The sequence below is a fragment of the Myotis daubentonii genome, chromosome 16 (assembly GCF_963259705.1).
Source record: "Myotis daubentonii chromosome 16, mMyoDau2.1, whole genome shotgun sequence".
In the NCBI taxonomy this organism is placed as follows: domain Eukaryota; kingdom Metazoa; phylum Chordata; class Mammalia; order Chiroptera; family Vespertilionidae; genus Myotis; species Myotis daubentonii.
Genome location: NC_081855.1, coordinates 55,923,016 through 55,943,664, shown reverse-complemented (window position 1 = coordinate 55,943,664; position 20,649 = coordinate 55,923,016). Strand labels below are relative to the sequence as shown.

At 58.9% G+C, this 20,649-nt stretch overlaps 1 protein-coding gene across 4 annotated transcripts in view; it reads left to right on the top strand.

Moving 5' to 3' along the window:
* USP36 (ubiquitin specific peptidase 36) overlaps positions 1-18,786 on the top strand; it is a 29,876-nt gene extending 11,090 nt beyond the window's left edge. For 3 of the 4 annotated variants that reach the window (XM_059671383.1, XM_059671384.1, XM_059671386.1), the window contains 13 exons: positions 545-627; positions 1,728-1,839; positions 2,859-2,999; positions 3,632-3,732; positions 4,395-4,533; positions 6,268-6,918; positions 7,467-7,594; positions 8,389-8,910; positions 9,264-9,454; positions 9,605-9,706; positions 10,501-10,616; positions 10,901-11,050; positions 17,103-18,786. In XM_059671383.1, coding sequence (XP_059527366.1) covers positions 545-627; positions 1,728-1,839; positions 2,859-2,999; positions 3,632-3,732; positions 4,395-4,533; positions 6,268-6,918; positions 7,467-7,594; positions 8,389-8,910; positions 9,264-9,454; positions 9,605-9,706; positions 10,501-10,616; positions 10,901-11,032 — 2,418 coding nt within the window. In that variant the 3' untranslated portion in view covers positions 11,033-11,050; positions 17,103-18,786. The remainder of the gene's footprint in view (positions 1-544; positions 628-1,727; positions 1,840-2,858; positions 3,000-3,631; positions 3,733-4,394; positions 4,534-6,267; positions 6,919-7,466; positions 7,595-8,388; positions 8,911-9,263; positions 9,455-9,604; positions 9,707-10,500; positions 10,617-10,900; positions 11,051-17,102) is intronic. The other variant, XM_059671385.1, reaches the window with a different exon arrangement.
* Positions 18,787-20,649: the final 1,863 nt, after the last annotated feature.

The window sequence follows — 20,649 nt, the reverse complement described above, 5'->3', positions numbered from 1 at the left end:
CCCACCCCACAGGCCCATACCCACCCCACCCCACCTGCCCGTACCCACCCCACCCCACTCCAACCCACCCAACCCCACACGCCCCTACCCACCCCACTCCATTCCAGCCCACACGCCCATACCCACCCCACTCCACCCCACACGCCCATACCCACCCACCCCACTCCAGCCCACATGCCCATACCCACCAGGTGAGGGGAGACGCTCAGTTAGCATCGTCCTCACAGCAGGAACCAGCATGTTCACACATTTCTCTCCAGCCTTTTCCTGTGCACGTTTCTCTCATTTAAAAAACAAAGATAGCATGCAGGTGTGTGAACCCGGGACCAGTCCCCGGTCAGCTCCGCTCTGAGCCTGCCCATCGGGGCAGGAAGGGGGGCAGCCCGGCTCCCCTGTCCCTCTGCTATGGCTTTGAGCCCCAGGTGGCAGCGGTGGGCAGTGTCTGTGCCAGCGCAGTGTGGGCTGTGCTGCTCAGCCGGGCAGGGCCTGGTGCTGGCGCTGCAGAGGGAGCCTGCTCTGTGCTCACGCTCCGTTCCGCCCTCAGCAGGCGGCGAACATCGTGCGTGCACTCGAGCTCTTCGTGAAGCCGGACGCCCTGAGCGGGGAGAACGCCTACATGTGCGCCCGGTGAGTCCCGGTCACCTGACCCGGCATGGCCAGGGCCCCTCCCGCCTGCGCGTGGCCCGCCCACATGGCTTGAGGACTGTCAGCATGTCCTCCAACAAACTGCAGGCCACGGACACAGCGCCCCGCGGTCTGACCGACGTTCGCGCGGTGCTCCCTGTGCCTCCAGGGGCCTCCCTGTCCTCGTGGGAAGCAGGCCCTGCAGTGGTCCCGTGTCCCAGGGGCGTGCACGCGCCCGTCAGCTGCAGGGCCTCGCTGCCACCCCGTCCTTAGATGACCCCATTCCGCACCTGCCATTTCTTGCGTTTTCTTGGCATGTTCCACCTCCGCAGATGCAGCTCTGACCCGTCCTTTGGGGGTTGTGCAGGCTCAGTGGGGGGGGGGGGGGGGGTGTTACTGTCTAGTTAGGTCGTTTGAAAGCTGTAAAGAACAGTTTTCTTTCTTTTTTTTTTTTTTTAAATATATTTTATTGATTTTTTACAGAGAGGAAGGGAGAGAGATAGAGAGTTGGAAACCTCGATGAGAGAGAAACATCGATCAGCTGCCTCCTGCACACTCCCCACTGGGGATGTGCCCGCAACCCAGGTACATGCCCTTGACCGGAATCGAACCTGGGACCTTTCAGTCCGCAAGCCGACGCTCTATCCACTGAGCCAAACCGGTTTCGGCAAGAACAGTTTTCTTAATTCTGCTTTTGGGTTGATCATTCTGTGCCCAAACACCCCCTTTAGCACCCCCTACGCCCACCCCTGTGCCTGGAAGCTGCCTGTCCGTGCGCCTGCCCCTCCCTCTCGTTCCATGTCTCTGGCTTTGTGCAGCGAGTCCCTGCCTGCCCCGCTGTCACCAGCCGGTCGGCTCTGGTTTGTTTTTTGCTGCGTCAGCCCACAGTCACTTCTGCACCTGAGCCTCGAGCTGGGAAGCGCTTTCCGCTGCCTGGCCTGCTTCCTGCGTGGTTTCCTTCCCCGCGGTGGCGCTGGTGGTTAGGGATGCAGGGGCCACACGTCTCGTTTAGGAAGAGCTGTTGTTACCGCTCAGTGTGACTGTTTTCAGCTAGTGTGAGGACAGTCCCTGGGGACACGAGCTGACCCCCTCTTCCCCCTCAGGTGCAAGAAGAAGGTGCCCGCCAGCAAGCGCTTCACCATCCACAAGGCGTCCAACGTCCTGACGCTTTCCCTCAAGCGCTTCGCCAACTTCAGCGGGGGCAAGATCACCAAGGTGAGTGCCCCCCGCAGGCTCGGCTGCTTGGCGGCTGCTCTTTAAAAATACAGACTACGGCTCTACCCAGAGCCAGTGAGTCCAGATCCCTGGAAGACGGGCCCAGGAATCTGCGCTTTTTACAAAATCTCTTAGCGGCCATGACACGCACACAGTCCTGTCCAGGAAGCACTGTTTTCCTAGGCTTTTCCCACCCTCTCCCGGCTTGGGCTGCTCCTGATGGCAGGGCAGGGTCATGTACCTAAGAGCGTGTGATGGACATGGACGTGGTCTGTAAGGCTCTGGTCCTCTGTGTCCTGTTCGTGTCCAGACCAGCTGCACTCACAGGCGGTGGCTTCTTGTGGGTGTGGAGTGAAGCTTACTTTCTGCACAGCTGTGTGTTAGACGTCTTGTTGCATAAGAGCCAGGGGTCTGTTCTTGGGTTAGAGCCTCGTGATGCCATTTGGGGCCAGGCCCTTGCCTGAGCCTCATCCGCCTCGCTGGCCAGCCAGGTCAGCCTTTCCCGGTGGGTGCTCGGCAGCACGTCAGCACTGTGCCCTGGCAGTGCTCCGTGCTCCACTGCTTCCGAAATGCCAGTAGTTCTTTTCCATTGCAGGCCTTCTCAGAGCCTTTATTAAGCTATGTAGCATTTTGACTCTCCCAGAGGGGAATTTGTTATGAAGGATTTTCTAGACTTAATTGTCTGGGGAGTCATTCATTCATGGGCCGTACTGGTAGGTATGAACTCCCACCGCACTGTGCCGCACCGGCACCGGGAAGCCAGAGGGAAGTGGTCGGTGGGGAGTGAGGTCCTGTGGAGCTGCCCGGCAGAACGCGTCCATCTGGTTTCCATTGGGAAACGGTTTGATCTGGGCCCGCATCTGGCAGGTTGCACTGGGCTCGCCAGCCGAGGGCGTGTGTGGGCTTTTGAATTTGGAGTCCATCGGTAAGAGGGGGAGGATGTGCAGGCAAGCACCACAGCGTGCTGACCTAAGGAAGCCAGACGCAGAGCCTGCAACCTTCTCCTGGCTTCCCCACAGGACGTGGGCTACCCCGAGTTTCTGAACATCCGCCCGTACATGTCGCAGAGCAGCGGCGAGCCCGTCGTGTACGGGCTGTACGCCGTCCTGGTCCATTCGGGCTACAGCTGCCACGCCGGGCACTACTACTGCTATGTGAAGGTCAGTGCCCGCGCACAGTGGGCGACGGAGGGTGCACCCGGGCAGGTTGGGGGACGGGTCTGTACAGGCACAGAGGCAGCCTCTGCAGCACGCGTGTCTGGGGAGTGGCCGTGTTCTGCAGCACGCGTGTCTGGGGAGTTGCATGTTCTGCAGCACACGTGTCTGGGGAGTGGCCGTGTTCTTCAGCACGCGTGTCTGGGCAGTGGCCGTGTTCTGCAGCACGCATGTCTGGGCAGTGGCGTGTGTTCTGCAGTGGTGCTCAGGCCCAGTGTGGCCTCAGCGCGTGGGGCAGCGGCTCTGAGACTGTCATGCGGGGTCGGCAGTATGCATGCACTTGAGCGAGGCTCTGGCCTAGAACCCAGGACATGACTCGGGGAGGCCCAGGGTGGTGGAGACGCCTCGCTAATGGGAGCTGCCCACATGCCCTCGGGAGGAAGAGCCTGGGACTGTGGGCCAGGAAGGAGGGGTGGGGTCGCGTTCACGGTGAGGCAGGTAGTAGATATTTTAACGTGGAATCATGGCCAGCTAATGTGGGTGGCGGTGAGCAGCGGATTCTTTGCTGCCTGTTTAAAAGTGAGGCTCATGGAATGTCTGCTGTTCGTTTTGTCTCCCCTCCCCCTGGGCTGCTCCAGGCAAGCAACGGGCAGTGGTACCAGATGAACGATTCCCTGGTCCATTCCAGCAACATCAAGGTGGTTCTGAACCAGCAGGCCTACGTGCTCTTCTACCTGCGGTAACGCCCCCCCCTCCCATCGTGGGTGTGGCTGTGACCACCGGGAGGGACACTCAGACCACGTCCTCTGGCTGTCGTAAAAGCCAGAGCCCCTGCGGAGGTCCAGGCAGGGTTCCCTCTGCCCCCACCGAGGTGACGTGACTGTGACGCGGAAGTGACCGCTTCTCTTGGCGCCCAAACCGGAGACACTGGCTAGCCAGCACCCCTTCCTCTGTGGGCAGTGGTCAGGGTGGGCTGCAGCAGAGCACCTTGGGAAGGTGCCTTTTGTGGGGCTGGTTGTCACCGACCTGGGTGGGAGAACGTGGAGCCTGGAGGAGTTTTTGCGGCCTCGTATGTGTTCTGCTCAATTTGGATGAGGAGCTGGCGGCGTCAGTCTGGCTTTCTGAGAAACAGCCTCTGATCTTGGAGCTCTAACTATAGTTCGCTCTCTGCCGTACGGAGCACATGTCCCAGGCCACCTGACAACTTCACGTGGGTCAAGGGCCAAGGGGGCTTTCAGAGACACAGGCTAGGAGGGTCAGGTGTCTCCGGGTTTCTGCCTCTCTTTTATTTTAGCGAAATTGTCACCTTGACTTTATGTCCCCTGGCTCCTTCTCACACTGAGGCTCTGTAACGACGGCAGCGCTCCTGGAGAGCCCCTGACCGCTTTTCTTCTTGGACAGAATCCCAGGCTCCAAGAAGAGTCCCGAGGGCGCCATCTCCAGGGCCGGCTCCGCGCTCTCCGGCCGCCCCGGTGGGGCTCCCGACCACGGCAGGAAGAGCGCCGGCAATGGGACCCTCTCGTCCCTGCTGCCTGGAAAGGTACCTGCTCAGGGGGATCGGTGCCTGCATCGCGGCCACACGCACTGCCTCCGGGCCGTGGGGGAGCCCAGCTCTGCAGGCTGCGCTGAGCCGGGGGCACAGAGGCAGACAGCCTGTCCTACTTTGGTCCGTGCTCTCTCCTAAGTCGGTCGTCAGCTGACAGGGCGAGCAGGAGGAGGGTCAGTGATGACCCAGCAATTCGGGACGCGGTCGTGCTGTGTCCCTGCTCTGGACCAGCTGCCACGCAGAAGCACAGGGACAGGCTCGCCGAGCAAACCCTTGGCCTGAAGCATCGGGAAAACGCATCCGTCCGCACATTTAACGCTGAGGGTGCGTGGAGAGCACCGTCCGCACATGTAACGCTGAGGGTGCGTGGAGAGCACCGTCCGCACATGTAACGCTGAGGGTGTGTGGAGAGCACCAGCGCGATACCCTGACTTAACGTCTTCACTGGGTGTGTCCAGGGGACGCCTTTGTTCTCAGCGGCAGATGTACTTAGGGGGGAGAAGGGTTCGTGTCTAAAGTTTACTCAAATGGTCAGAAAGAGAAACATGGGGGCGGTGCACACGCACTAATGTAGCAAAATGTTAACAATTAAGAAACACCTCTGAAGTTGCTTTTGTGTGTATTTGGAGTTTTCTACTAAAAAAGTTGAGCTTCATGTTCCTAACAAAGCAGTGAGGCAGGTGAGGGAGTCGCTCAGTGATGCAACCTGGGCCCGTGCAGAGGACGCCAGCGTTCAAGCGACGGGGGTCGGGCGCAGGGTCAGTGAGCAAACGCTTGAAACAGAAACCCTCGTTGAGCGGTGCGGGGCGCAGTGTGTCAGACTGGGCGCGGTCACGGTCACGGACACGGTCCCAGGCCGCCGCTCCGTCTCCAGGCAGTTACACTGACCAACGCGGAGATAGTCCCTTGGTTGTTTGTTTAACAAGTTGTTGTTTTTTTTTTATATTTTATTGATTTTTTACAGAGAGGAAGGGAGAGGGATAGAGAGTTAGAAACATCGATGAGAGAAAAACATCGATCAGCTGCCTCCTGCACGCCCCCTACTGGGTATGTGCCCGCAACCAAGGTACATGCCCTTGACCGGAATTGAACCTGGGACCCTTGAGTCCGCAGGCCGACGCTCCATCCACTGAGCCAAACCGGTCAGGGCTAACAAGTAGTTTTTAAGCACAGACTCCACTAGCCGGGAAGTGGTTGGGCAGCTGCGATGGTAAATGCTCAGATTCAGGCCTGGGGTGGGAGGTGGCAGCATCGAATGCGGAGCCGTGGCTTCGTGTCCTGATGGAGTTGGTCTGCACGGGGGGAGGAGGGGGGTGAGGACTCCCCGTGGTGGGGACTCCAGGACCCCTGGAGACCGTGCAGCTGCCAGCCCAACATCACAGACCTTTCCTGAGAGCCTGAAAGGGTGGATCGGGAAGCCAACTGGTCCCCCTCTGCGGCCCAGACCTGCAGAAGCGAAGCCCCAAGGAGAGAACGCCGTGTGTTCATCGTGGCTGTGCGGCGGGATGGGACTGGTCATTTTTTCCTTTATATTTTTTTGTATTTCTCAAATGTTGGTGAAAATGTGCTGCTTTCACAGTGAAGGCGGCTGTAAAGATACACGCCGTGGGTAAGATTGCTTAGAGAAGTCACAGTGTGTTTCCTGCGTGGCCGGGGCCTGCTGCGCGCAGTGTGCCCGCACCTGCCGGAGCGTTGCCAGGTCTGACCGTCCCGCCTGCTGTCTTTCAGAGACCGGACCCAGTGGCTATGAGGAAGCTGCAGGCCCCCGGGGAGACGGGTGTGCCCGTGTCCAGGAATGGCTTCCTGTCGGGCCTAAAGGCTCAGAATGGACACATTCCTCCAAAGCTGCCCTTGGGGTCCCCTTCCCCCCGACTCTCCAAAGCACCCACACCCCTGCCGACCATCCTGGATGAGCCTGGAAAGAAAGTCAAGAAGTCGGCCCCCCTGCAGCACCTCTCCCCGCCCCTCAAGACTTCTCCGGGGTCCCACGGGGCCAGCGGCAGGGGTGACAGCCACAGGCCAGGCTCCTGGGATGGCAGGGGCGCTGGCCTCTCTACCTCACCCAAGCTCGTGCCCACAGCAACCGCCAACGGGCACGGGCCTGCGGGCATTGCCCCGGGCAGGGCAGCCTCCAGCAGTCCCAGCCCCGAGCATTCAGGGAGCAGCGACCCCGCCCAGGGCCCCCCAACCCCCAGGAGCGGGGCCGCCCGCTTCTGTGACTCTCAGGGAAGGACCCCCACAGCCGGCCGGGCGCTGCTAAACGGCGAAGCCTCCACAGTGGTGAAGCCGCGGGCCCCCGCCCTGAGCAATATGGCCACCGAGCCCGCAAACGCCATGTCTCCTCCGCCCGCCAAGAAGCTGGCCCTTTCTGCCAAGAAGGTGGGTGTTGGGGTGTCGTGGTTGGGAGTGTCGGGCGGCTTGGTTGGGGGAGCGAGACCCTGGGGCCTCCTGGGCACTGGAGATCCGAGGGGCTGTCCCAGAATTGGGGTTCAGAGAACCCTGATTTCCCACTGTCACTCCATGTGCTGACAGAGACTTGGGGCGATGCAGGTCTCCCTCTCTCAGGGGAGGAACCAGGATCCAGAGGGAGGACGGGTGCTGGGCTCACAGTGCTCCGAGCACGGGGTGGCCACGGGACACGGCCCACGGGACACGGGCGCTGGAGCCTCTGGGTGCAACGCAGAGCTCCGTGGTGGAATGGGCCTGCTTGGGCTTTTGTTGAAATTTCCTTCCTTTTTCCTTTTTGTTTCTAACCAAAAACACTTCTGATTGTTCTTCTATCACCCCCACCCCTCGCTGTCCCCATCCTGCTTTCTGAACTCTTTCATTTGTTTTTTTGTATTTGTTTTTTTTTTACATTTATTTTTCCTCTCACTCACCACAACTTTCTTAGACCACCAAGTTTTTATTTATGTCAATAACTGCAGGCCAGCCCCCTGCGGAGGGCCCCCGGCACTGACCGAGCGCCGCGCCCCCCGCCACTCTCCGACCTCACCCACCCCAGGAAAGCCACTCACCCCGCCGCCGCCTGCGCCCGGCCTGTGGGTGCCAGCAGGTAAGCGCGGGCCGGGCCGGGGCGGCTGCTGTCCCCGTGCGCCCACGAGAACTGCGGTGGCCGCCACGGGAGGCCAGTGGGCACGTGGCACGTGGCAGGTCCTGAAGCGCGTGAGGTATTTACTGGGTAGTTTTCTTTGTCTGGCTTGTAATTCCGGAAAGCGCAGGGTGGTGAGGTGTAGACAGTCGGTGGGCATCGTAGCTTGCTCTGGTGGAGATGGTGACAGTGACTGTTTCTCTGGTGACCTCAGGCCGGCGTTCTGGTCAGTCATTTTCAGGTGGGGGTCTCCGTGTGGAGAGTTAACCCTTCCGGGTCCATAGCGAGCGGGGCACAGGTCAGAGCCGACCCGACCTGCTCTAGAATCCGTCCCTCGTCCCCGCGCGTCCTGGGAGGTGCCCTGGTGAAATCGGATTCCCTGATTCCCCTGAACCCCAGATCCCCGAGGACACAGTCAGAGTGGAAGATGCAAAGGCCTGTCCGGGCCCCTCTTATGGCCCTTCTTGTGCCTGGACACCCCGAGACTCCGGAGGGTGGGGATTGATTGTAGCTTTTACACATTTGTACCAAAAATGCAAAACATTGGAGTTTGCAGACGCACATTGTACTGCTTGGTGATGAGAAACAGAGAGACAATGACTTTTGTTAACCTAATCTTAAGTAGGCCTGAATGTCATCGCTAGTCTGTCTTTTAACTTACACCCAGTTTTTTAAGCTGAGGTTCCTGGGGGGAGGGGGCTGCTGAGGGTGGGCCTGGGTCTGAGAACAGCCGTCTCACTGCCCGTCTGTCCTCACAGGGCTGTGTCACCTGCTCCCGGATCATCCAGCATCCCAAAGCACCCCCACGCCGCCACCCTGCCCAGCAGCCCCCCGAACTCCGCCTGTGCTCCCCTGCCTCAGGTCAACGGCGGCTTTCGGGCCCCCCCACACCAGCCCGAGGCCAGCGAGCCCCTCCAGAGCCTTTGTAAGAAGAGGAAACGGAAGCGCCTGGGAGAGGCCCCGCGGCCGGGCTCGGAGGCTGGGGAGGCAGCGGCCCCTCCTGGAAAGAGGAGGAGGAAGAGGAAGCGCCCCGAGGACACGGATGCCGCCCGCCTGCAGTGGAGCCCCGAGCGCCGGCCAGAGGGCAGCGTGGAGCGACCAGCGTCCAGCCTGGAGGCGGAGGGTGGGCAGCAGCCCGGGAACGGCCGGGGCCTGGTGAATGGCTGGCCGGTGGGATGCAGGACGGACAGCCCCCACATGAGCAAGAGGAGGAGGAAGGGAGTGGACGGCCTTGGCAGAGAAGGAGAAGCCTGCCTCCGCCAGGACCCGCCTAGGCACAGGTGAGAACCAGGAGCCAGACACCCTGCCTCCCACCAGCAACCCTCCCCCCCCACCCCCCCGTGGGTGTTGCTGGCAGGTCCAGCCTGCTGACCTGGGCGAGTGGGTGGCAGCAGCATACCTGGCCAGCACCATGCACAGGCGGTCACCTGACCCAGCCCGGCTGGCCCTGCACTCGTATCACCCGCTGGTAGGACTCTCCCGGGTGGAGCTCCAGCATCCCCATGCTTGGCTGTGGCGTGGACAGCAGCGTGACTGGTCCCCCGCCAGGCTCAGGGTGGGGCTAGTCCGGGTGACTGTGGGTCAGGCACGCCAGTGGAAGGGGGAGGGAGCTGAGTGCTGACGCTGACTCCAGGAGCTGCTCCCCCTCGGACGCCGAGCCAGAGGCCACGGCAGCATCTCCAAGGAAAAAGAAGAAAAAGAGAAAGCCGGAGTCTCGGCCGGAAGGAGAAGAGGAGGAGCACCCCGGAGGCTGGAGGGGCCCTGCCGTCCCCGGGAGCAGCCCGGCGCCTGCTGTCAACGGCCAGAGTCCCGGGGACCTCGCAGGTGTGCGCCGGGCGGGGCAGGGACCTGGGTGGAGGGCTGCTTCATGGGCAACCCCTTCCGGCGGGAAGACTGGCCTGGAGCCCTGCTCTGAGTCCAGGGTGGGCGCCCCCACATGGTGGCTGCCAACGCACTTCGTGTGTCTGCTCGCAGGGTCGGAGCAGACTCCTCGGCACTCCTGGTCCAGGGAGCGCGGCGCCAGCGTGGTGTGGGAGCTGCTCGAATGCGCGTCCGATAAAGCCTACGGGAAGAAAGGTGCTGCTCCAGCCTGGGCTTCTGTCATTTTGGGGGTGGATGCTGGTGCCCCGAGCGCGCAGGTGTCACTTGGCTGTAAAGATGGGAAGAGGGTCTAACCCAGCGGTTCTCAACCTGTGGGTCGCCTAAGACCGTCGGAAAACACATATATAATTACATACTGTTTTTGTGATTAATCACTATGCTTTAATGATGTTCAATTTATAACAATGAAATTGGGGGTCACCACAACATGAGGAGCTGTATTAAAGGGTCGTGGCATTAGGAAGGCTGAGAATCGCTGGTCTAAACGGTCCTGTCTGACCCCATCGCACAGAGGTTAAGAACTGGTCCTCACGGGGCGGAGGTTATCTGTGGAAAGATCCAGAACAGCTTCTCCCTGGGTCCAGGGGCAGGAGAGTGGGAGAGCCCCGAGCGTGCACCCTGGGGGACAGGACAGGCCAGGAGGGAGGGGGCAGCAGCACAGGCCCAGCAGTCAAGGGTGACTTCTTATTTGCAAGCTCATTTTTGTAAGTCAGACCTGGAGAAAGAACACGAGGTCTTTGTTTCTCAGATGAGGCCGAGGGTTTAGAAACAACTACACGGGGTGGCGTGGGGGTAGTTGTAGGGTGAAGGGGTCGCCAGTGTGAGGACAGAGCCGGCCGGGTGGGCTGTGGTGCGGAATACAGCGATGGACAGAGAACGGTCACTTCAGGTCTAGAACCAGTGTTGTCCCAGCAAAGTTAATTGCCTTTAAAAGGAGGAATAATGAGGGTGGTGGGGATCCGAGGGGCCACCACGCGTGTCTGTTGCAGTTCTGACGTGGGGCGGCGAGGTGTCGGCTGTCAGCCGGGATGCCATGCACGACAGCAGGTTGGCCCGCGCCTCCGCGGTGATCGACGACTGGGATGAAGAGTTCGATCGGGGGAAGGTACGGCGACCCGGTCACGGAGGGCCTGCTTCTCGGGCGCGGCCCGGACTGGAGCCAGGTGCCAGGTTCAGGTGCTGCGTGGCCGCATAAATGTGGCCACGGGCAGGGCATTGGTCCCCGGTCGCTCCTGTCCCTTCATCTGTGAAGTGGGGGAGTGGGCGCCTCCCAGAGGCCACGGGAGGAGTAAGCTTGTGTTGCGCACTGAGAGCTGTGTCGCACGCAGTGGCCGCGGGGACCAGAGACCGCCCGTCTGACACCTGTGACACCTGTGCTTCTCGAAACAGGAAAAGAAAATTAAAAAGTTCAAGAGAGAAAGGAAAAGAAACTTCAATGCCTTCCAGAAACTTCAGAATAGACGGAACTTTTGGTCTGTGACTCATCCAGCCAAGGCTGCCAGCCTCAGCTACCGCCGCTGAGCACTGCTGCCGAGATAGGTCTGTGGGCTATGGGTTGGTGTGTGAGTGTGAATGAGCCTGTGTGTGAATGTGAGTATATATGTGAGTGAGTGCGGGTGTGTGGTGGAGTGTGAGTGTGTGTGGTGGAGTGTGTGTGTGATGGAGTGTGAGTGTGTGGTGGAGTGTGTGAGTGTGTGGTGGAGTGTGAGTGTGTGTGTGGTGGAGTGTGTGTGTGATGGAGTGTGAGTGTGGTGGAGTGTGAGTGTGGTGGAGTGTGAGTGTGTGTGTGATGGAGTGTGAGTGTGGTGGAGTGTGAGTGTGGTGGAGTGTGAGTGTGTGTGGTGGAGTGTGTGTGTGATGGAGTGTGAGTGTGTGGTGGAGTGTGAGTGTGGTGGAGTATGAGTGTGAGTGTGGTGGAGTGTGAGTGTGTGGTGGAGTGTGTGTGTGATGGAGTGTGTGTGTGTGGTGGAGTGTGTGTGTGATGGAGTGTGAGTGTGTGGTGGAGTGTGTGAGTGTGTGGTGGAGTGTGAGTGTGTGTGTGGTGGAGTGTGTGTGGTGGAGTGTGAGTGTGTGGTGGAGTGTGAGTGTGTGGTGGAGTGTGTGAGTGTGGTGGAGTGTGTGAGTGTGTGGTGGAGTGTGAGTGTGTGTGTGGTGGAGTGTGTGTGTGATGGAGTGTGAGTGTGGTGGAGTGTGAGTGTGGTGGAGTGTGAGTGTGTGTGGTGGAGTGTGTGTGTGATGGAGTGTGAGTGTGTGGTGGAGTGTGAGTGTGGTGGAGTGTGAGTGTGAGTGTGGAGTGTGAGTGTGTGATGGAGTGTGTGAGTGTGTGGTGGAGTGTGAGTGTGTGGTGGAGTGTGTGTGTGATGGAGTGTGTGTGTGTGGTGGAGTGTGTGTGTGATGGAGTGTGAGTGTGTGGTGGAGTGTGTGAGTGTGTGGTGGAGTGTGAGTGTGTGTGTGGTGGAGTGTGTGTGTGATGGAGTGTGAGTGTGGTGGAGTGTGAGTGTGGTGGAGTGTGAGTGTGTGTGGTGGAGTGTGTGTGTGATGGAGTGTGAGTGTGTGGTGGAGTGTGAGTGTGGTGGAGTGTGAGTGTGAGTGTGGAGTGTGAGTGTGTGATGGAGTGTGTGAGTGTGTGGTGGAGTGTGAGTGTGTGGTGGAGTGTGTGTGTGGTGGAGTGTGAGTGTGTGTGTGGTGGAGTGTGTGTGGTGGAGTGTGAGTGTGTGGTGGAGTGTGAGTGTGTGGTGGAGTGTGTGAGTGTGTGATGGAGTGTGTGTGGTGGAGTGTGTGTGTGGAGTGTGAGTGTGTGGTGGGGTGTGAGTGTGTGTGGTGGAGTATGTGAGTGTGTGGTGGAGTGTGAGTGTGTGATGGAGTGTGAGTGTGTGGTGGAGTGTGAGTGTGTGGTGGAGTGTGAGTGTGTGGTGGAGTGTGAGTGTGTGATGGAGTGTGTGAGTGTGTGGTGGAGTGTGTGAGTGTGTGGTGGAGTGTGAGTGTGTGGTGGAGTGTGTGAGTGTGTGGTGGAGTGTGAGTGTGTGTGTGGTGGAGTGTGTGTGTGATGGAGTGTGAGTGTGTGGTGGAGTGTGGTGGAGTGTGAGTGTGTGTGTGGTGGAGTGTGTGTGTGATGGAGTGTGAGTGTGTGGTGGAGTGTGAGTGTGTGGTGGAGTGTGAGTGTGTGATGGAGTGTGTGTGTGATGGAGTGTGAGTGTGTGGTGGAGTGTGGTGGAGTGTGTGTTTGTGTGATGGAGTGTGAGTGTGGTGGAGTGTGAGTGTGTGTGTGGTGGAGTGTGAGTGTGTGATGGAGTGTGTGGTGGAGTGTGAGTGTGTGGTGGAGTGTGAGTGTGTGGTGGAGTGTGAGTGTGGTGGAGTGTGAGTGTGTGGTGGAGTGTGAGTGTGTGTGTGGTGGAGTGTGAGTGTGTGTGTGATGGAGTGTGAGTGTGGTGGAGTGTGTGTGTGATGGAGTGTGAGTGTGTGGTGGAGTGTGGTGGAGTGTGTGAGTGTGTGGTGGAGTGTGAGTGTGTGGTGGAGTGTGTGAGTGTGTGGTGGAGTGTGTGTGTGTGGTGGAGTGTGTGTGTGATGGAGTGTGAGTGTGTGGTGGAGTGTGTGAGTGTGGTGGAGTGTGAGTGTGTGTGTGGTGGAGTGTGTGTGTGATGGAGTGTGAGTGTGGTGGAGTGTGAGTGTGGTGGAGTGTGAGTGTGTGTGGTGGAGTGTGTGTGTGATGGAGTGTGAGTGTGTGGTGGAGTGTGAGTGTGTGTGTGGTGGAGTGTGTGTGTGATGGAGTGTGAGTGTGTGGTGGAGTGTGTGAGTGTGGTGGAGTGTGAGTGTGTGTGTGGTGGAGTGTGTGTGTGATGGAGTGTGAGTGTGGTGGAGTGTGAGTGTGGTGGAGTGTGAGTGTGTGTGGTGGAGTGTGTGTGTGATGGAGTGTGAGTGTGTGGTGGAGTGTGAGTGTGGTGGAGTGTGAGTGTGAGTGTGGTGGAGTGTGAGTGTGTGATGGAGTGTGTGAGTGTGTGGTGGAGTGTGAGTGTGTGGTGGAGTGTGTGTGTGGTGGAGTGTGAGTGTGTGTGTGGTGGAGTGTGTGTTATGGAGTGTGTGAGTGTGTGGTGGAGTGTGAGTGTGTGGTGGAGTGTGTGGTGGAGTGTGAGTGTGTGGTGGAGTGTGAGTGTGGTGGAGTGTGAGTGTGTGGTGGAGTGTGAGTGTGTGGTGGAGTGTGAGTGTGTGTGTGGTGGAGTGTGAGTGTGGTGGAGTGAGTGAGAGTGGGTGGGGCGTGGGGTGTGGGGTGGAGTGTGAGTGTGTGGTGGAGTGTGTGAGTGTGTGGTGGAGTGTGTGAGTGTGTGGTGGAGTGTGAGTGTGTGGTGGAGTGTGTGAGTGTGTGGTGGAGTGTGTGTGTGGTGGAGTGTGAGTGTGTGGTGGAGTGTGTGTGGTGGAGTGTGAGTGTGTGGTGGAGTGTGAGTGTGTGGTGGAGTGTGTGTGTGGAGTGTGAGTGTGTGTGGTGGAGTATGTGAGTGTGTGGTGGAGTTTGAGTGTGTGGTGGAGTGTGTGTGTGGAGTGTGAGTGTGTGGTGGAGTGTGAGTGTGTGTGGTGGAGTATGTGAGTGTGTGGTGGAGTGTGAGTGTGTGTGTGGTGGAGTGTGAGTGTGGTGGAGTGTGTGTGTGATGGAGTGTGAGTGTGTGGTGGAGTGTGGTGGAGTGTGTGAGTGTGTGGTGGAGTGTGAGTGTGTGGTGGAGTGTGTGAGTGTGTGGTGGAGTGTGTGTGTGTGGTGGAGTGTGTGTGTGATGGAGTGTGAGTGTGTGGTGGAGTGTGTGAGTGTGGTGGAGTGTGAGTGTGTGTGTGGTGGAGTGTGTGTGTGATGGAGTGTGAGTGTGGTGGAGTGTGAGTGTGGTGGAGTGTGAGTGTGTGTGGTGGAGTGTGTGTGTGATGGAGTGTGAGTGTGTGGTGGAGTGTGAGTGTGTGTGTGGTGGAGTGTGTGTGTGATGGAGTGTGAGTGTGTGGTGGAGTGTGTGAGTGTGGTGGAGTGTGAGTGTGTGTGTGGTGGAGTGTGTGTGTGATGGAGTGTGAGTGTGGTGGAGTGTGAGTGTGGTGGAGTGTGAGTGTGTGTGGTGGAGTGTGTGTGTGATGGAGTGTGAGTGTGTGGTGGAGTGTGAGTGTGGTGGAGTGTGAGTGTGAGTGTGGTGGAGTGTGAGTGTGTGATGGAGTGTGTGAGTGTGTGGTGGAGTGTGAGTGTGTGGTGGAGTGTGTGTGTGGTGGAGTGTGAGTGTGTGTGTGGTGGAGTGTGTGTTATGGAGTGTGTGAGTGTGTGGTGGAGTGTGAGTGTGTGGTGGAGTGTGTGGTGGAGTGTGAGTGTGTGGTGGAGTGTGAGTGTGGTGGAGTGTGAGTGTGTGGTGGAGTGTGAGTGTGTGGTGGAGTGTGAGTGTGTGTGTGGTGGAGTGTGAGTGTGGTGGAGTGAGTGAGAGTGGGTGGGGCGTGGGGTGTGGGGTGGAGTGTGAGTGTGTGGTGGAGTGTGTGAGTGTGTGGTGGAGTGTGTGAGTGTGTGGTGGAGTGTGAGTGTGTGGTGGAGTGTGTGAGTGTGTGGTGGAGTGTGTGTGTGGTGGAGTGTGAGTGTGTGGTGGAGTGTGTGTGGTGGAGTGTGAGTGTGTGGTGGAGTGTGAGTGTGTGGTGGAGTGTGTGTGTGGAGTGTGAGTGTGTGTGGTGGAGTATGTGAGTGTGTGGTGGAGTTTGAGTGTGTGGTGGAGTGTGTGTGTGGAGTGTGAGTGTGTGGTGGAGTGTGAGTGTGTGTGGTGGAGTATGTGAGTGTGTGGTGGAGTGTGAGTGTGTGTGTGGTGGAGTGTGAGTGTGGTGGAGTGTGTGTGTGATGGAGTGTGAGTGTGTGGTGGAGTGTGGTGGAGTGTGAGTGTGTGTGTGGTGGAGTGTGTGTGTGATGGAGTGTGAGTGTGTGGTGGAGTGTGAGTGTGAGTGTGATGGAGTGTGTGTGTGATGGAGTGTGTGTGTGGTGGAGTGTGGTGGAGTGTGTGTGTGGTGGAGTGTGAGTGTGTGGTGGAGTGTGTGTGGTGGAGTGTGAGTGTGTGGTGGAGTGTGAGTGTGTGGTGGAGTGTGTGTGTGGAGTGTGAGTGTGTGTGGTGGAGTATGTGAGTGTGTGGTGGAGTTTGAGTGTGTGGTGGAGTGTGTGTGTGGAGTGTGAGTGTGTGGTGGAGTGTGAGTGTGTGTGGTGGAGTATGTGAGTGTGTGGTGGAGTGTGAGTGTGTGTGTGGTGGAGTGTGAGTGTGGTGGAGTGTGTGTGTGATGGAGTGTGAGTGTGTGGTGGAGTGTGGTGGAGTGTGAGTGTGTGTGTGGTGGAGTGTGTGTGTGATGGAGTGTGAGTGTGTGGTGGAGTGTGAGTGTGTGGTGGAGTGTGAGTGTGAGTGTGATGGAGTGTGTGTGTGATGGAGTGTGAGTGTGGTGGAGTGTGAGTGTGTGTGTGGTGGAGTGTGAGTGTGTGATGGAGTGTGTGGTGGAGTGTGAGTGTGTGGTGGAGTGTGAGTGTGTGGTGGAGTGTGAGTGTGGTGGAGTGTGAGTGTGTGGTGGAGTGTGAGTGTGTGTGTGGTGGAGTGTGAGTGTGTGTGTGGTGGAGTGTGAGTGTGTGTGTGGTGGAGTGTGTGTGTGATGGAGTGTGAGTGTGTGGTGGAGTGTGGTGGAGTGTGAGTGTGTGTGTGGTGGAGTGTGTGTGTGATGGAGTGTGAGTGTGTGGTGGAGTGTGAGTGTGTGGTGGAGTGTGAGTGTGTGATGGAGTGTGTGTGTGATGGAGTGTGAGTGTGTGGTGGAGTGTGGTGGAGTGTGTGTTTGTGTGATGGAGTGTGAGTGTGGTGGAGTGTGAGTGTGTGTGTGGTGGAGTGTGAGTGTGTGATGGAGTGTGTGGTGGAGTGTGAGTGTGTGGTGGAGTGTGAGTGTGTGGTGGAGTGTGAGTGTGGTGGAGTGTGAGTGTGTGGTGGAGTGTGAGTGTGTGTGTGGTGGAGTGTGAGTGTGTGTGTGGTGGAGTGTGAGTGTGGTGGAGTGTGAGTGTGTGTGTGGTGGAGTGTGAGTGTGTGTGTGGTGGAGTGTGAGTGTGGTGGAGTGTGAGTGTGTGTGTGGTGGAGTTTGAGTGTGTGTGTGATGGAGTGTGAGTGTGTGGTGGAGTGTGAGTGTGTGGTGGAGTGTGAGTGTGAGTGTGATGGAGTGTGTGTGTGATGGAGTGTGAGTGTGTGGTGGAGTGTGAGTGTTTGTGTGATGGAGTGTGAGTGTGGTGGAGTGTGAGTGTGTGTGTGGTGGAGTGTGTGTGTGATGGAGTGTGAGTGTGTGGTGGAGTGTGAGTGTGTGGTGGAGTGTGAGTGTGGTGGAGTGTGAGTGTGTGGTGGAGTGTGAGTGTGTGGTGGAGTGTGAGTGTGTGTGTGGTGGAGTGTGAGTGTGGTGTAGTGAGTGAGAGTGGGTGGGGCGTGGGGTGTGGGGTGTGGAGCGAGGCGCACGCACCCTGTCACTTGCAGAAGAGGCCTTGCCGCTTCCAGTGCCGGGTGGGTCCCTGTTGGACACGCTGGAGGGTGGGAGGGGACTCCCAGGGGCCCTTTCTCTGTCAGGGTGACTGCTGTTTGCCCCACAGACGCTCGGAGACGGCATCGCTTCCTGGGCGCGGTCCGTGTGGACTCCTGGCTGGGTCACCCCGGGGCCTGCACCGCCAGCCTGCGCCGAGGATGGCGCCGCGGCCCCGGCTTCCGGAGATCAGGGCCTCTGGTGACAGCACACGGCGCCGGGGGAGCAGGCGGCTGCCGGCGGGGACTGGGCGCATTCGGGCCGCTCGTGGACGGAGAGGGCCGGCCCGGCGGCTGCGCTCTCGTGCTGAATCTGGGGTGACGTGGCCGCTGGCCGCTGTTCTCGGCAGGCCGTCCACCACCTGCTGCTGGGGGCTGCGCGGCCCCGCCTGCGCCCTGCCCGTCCCTCGCGGGGCTGCCTGCCTTACGGGCACCTCAGAAAGCGGAGCCGGGGCGGCCGGCCCCCGTCCTCGCAGGGAACTGGACGCTCTCGGGAGCAGGCGGCTGTTTGGGGCTTGAACTGCGGAGCTGGCCCCCGCCCCTCGGCTGCTGCTCGCTCTGAGCGCCTTCCCGACCCGTCAGCCGCAGGCCGCGGCCTCTGTCCAGGTGGCCGTGGGGAGGGCCTCTTCCTGTCACTGCTTCACACCGGCCTCTGCCCGGCCGGGCGCCAGCGGCATGTCCTCCCTCCTGCAGGCCTGGCTTCCTGCTCCGAGGGCGAGTGCTTTGCAGTTTAGCCGATTGTAACTGCCGGTCCCTTACCTGCGCACGTGGGAAGCAGTAATCATGGGCAAGCCTCGGTCGGGGTGACGTTTTCCTGAACACTCACAGTGACCCAGGGGTCGAAGGTACAAGTGAATCTGACAATCATGGCTCCTTTCTCCGGGAGATGCTGCACGGGGAGCCGGACCGAGGGCGGCACTCCCCCCGCCCCTCCCGACGGCCGGGCCCTGGCCCTGGGGGCTGCGGAGAGGTGTGTGCACTGTTTCATGGGGGTCGCCTGGGTGTTCCTTCCTGTGTTCATTTTCTCTGAAAAGCTGGGAGATGTCAGCGGCCGCATGGGGGCCGTCTGGTCCCAAGAAAGCCAGCGGCTGGGCTGCCTTTTCTTAGGGGCCTGCCTTGGCCTGTCAGCCTCACCTGTTCAGAGGCCCGCACTTTGTCCCTTGTCGCCTCTGGGCAGGGCCTTCTCCTTCGTGCGGTGCGTGGCCCGCGTGGCCCTGGGAGCTGCTTCCCCGTTTCCTGCAGCCCTGGCGGGAGTAGAGGGTGCTGTTGTCTGACAGACTCATCCCCTTTCTTTCCCGCCTGCCTCGGGGTCAGCCCCGCCCTCCACCTCCCCTCCTCCATGGGGTCATTGTAGGACCTCCTGAGGAGCTGTCACCAGTCACTGGGCGGCGCTGAGCATTCATCTCTGTCAGGGGCGAGGCCTCCCTCCCACGACATCCCAGCATCATGCCCCAAACTGGGCCCAGGGAGTGAGTCCGGTTCTAGATGACGTGTGCGTATATAATGTATATAAACAACGAGCTTTTATCACAGCGGCCTCCGCTCACTTAGAATCGGGGTTTAATTTAATTTTGTGTTTAGAGTGGAGGTGTGGGGGTCCGGGGTCTGTGGGAGGGGCCACCTCTCCATCCCCCATCTCCGCCATTGCTGCCTCTGTATGGAGGTCTGCGCCCCGTTCTCTGAACTTCCCTCCAGGGGCTGTGGACCCCGATGTTGCCAAGATCGTGGTGCAATAAAGTAACGAGGTTTTGTGAATCTTGCCTATGTCTTGTTTCTTTTCCTTTGATTTAAAAAAAAAAATAATTTTTAGCCCTAGCTGGCTTGGCTCGATGGATAGAGCGTTGGCCTGCGGACTGAAAGGTCCCGGGTTTGATTCTGGTCAAGGGCACATGCGAAGTGTGGGGCATGCAGGAGGCAGCCAATCAATGATTCTCTCTCATCATTGATGTTTCTACCTCTCCTCCCTTCCTCTCTGAAATCAATAAAAATTAAGAGATGATCATTTAAAAAATACATATTTAAAATAAATGTGTATATATATTTTTTAATTTTTTAATTTTTTTTTTTTTTTAGCCCAGCCAGTGTGTCTTAGTGGTTGAGCAGCAACCCTAAGGTCATGTTTCGATTCCTGGTCAGGGCACACGCCCGGGTTGTAAGCTCAATCCCCAGAGTGGGGCAGCCGATCAATGGTTGGCTATCGATGTTTCTCTCCTTTCTCTGAAATCAATAAAAAACATTTTAAAAATATTTTTAATCATTGATTTTTAGAGAGGAAGACAAGGGGGGGAGAGAAGCACCTCCTGCAGCCCACTGCTGGGGACCGAGCCCACGATCCTCTGTGTCCAGGTGAGCAGTTGGTGGGGGCGGCGCCTCTAGCTCTGGTGGGAAAGGGAAAGCAGGTCTTTCTCTGCTGTTTTCTGGCCACAGTTAAGACGCCTCCCATTGGCGGCCAGCGGCCGAGGTCCCCAGCAGGGCCAGCACTCCCAGGGACCAGGGGTCTGTGACCAGGGAAAGCTGCTTAAGGAACATGGACTCTGCTCAGAAGATGCCCCCCAACCCCATCAGTGTCACCGCTTGGAAATTCTGCTGCCCCGGCCCTCCCTCTCCCCCTCACCCCACTCCTCTGTCGCCACGGGCGCGTGGCCAGCTGTCTCCGGGCGGTGGGGAACTTGGAGACAGCTGGCTACAATCAAGTTCCATTACACACATTCCCAGTGCCACGCGCGGAGGAAATTGCAGCTCACAAAATCAAACCTGGGGGCTTGCAAAGCAAGGCGATGCCGCCCCGGCCGCGTGAGCGTGCACTTGTGGTCTCTGGCTGATGCGCGCCCTCCCTTGCCCTTCCCCTGTGCCACCGCCCCGGGCGTAGCCTGCAGACAGGGTCAGGCAGAGGTCTCTGTCAGGTTTATTGAGGCCGCCTGCATGAGTGTCCGTCAGTCTGAACACGGGCTGGCCCACTGCCCCTGGGCTGGGAGGGTCGGGGGCTGGCTTCCGGGAGGGTCACCGCCCTGCCCTGTCACAGTCACCCCCGCCCCTTGACCTCAGGTTGTGAGAGGTGGGGAAGGTGGGCTCAGGCGTTCCTCTGGGAAGCGGGAGGCATCCTGGGGCGTCCGTCAGCCCTCGCCGCCCCCTCTTCCCCGCCACGGCCTTGGCGGAGCGCCGGCCCCCGAGGAAGAGGCTTGGAATTGGGTGAAAGGGAGCCTTGGAGGACATCGGGCTTCCTGAGGCTCTGGTGGCCTCAGCGGCACGTGGACCCTCAGCCCGTCTCTCCCTCACCTGTCCCTGGGCACACGGGCTCATGGCGGGAGCGGGGGGGGGGGGGGGGGGTCCTTCCTCACCAGACCCTGCAGCTGAACCTCCTGCCTCGCCCTGATGGGAGAGGAGAAAGGCAACAAAACAAGTCCTTTGTTTTATTGTTATTATGTTTTAATTCTCTTTTTCCCCCCATTGATTCCGGAGAGAGGAAGGGAGAGGGAGAGAAACATCGATGTGAGAAAGAAACAGCGATTTCCCTCACAAATGTACCTGGACCAGGGATCGAACTGGTGTGCCCTTGACCGGAAATCGAACCCATGACCCTTTGGTGCGTGGGCCAATGCTCTAACCTCTGGGCCACTG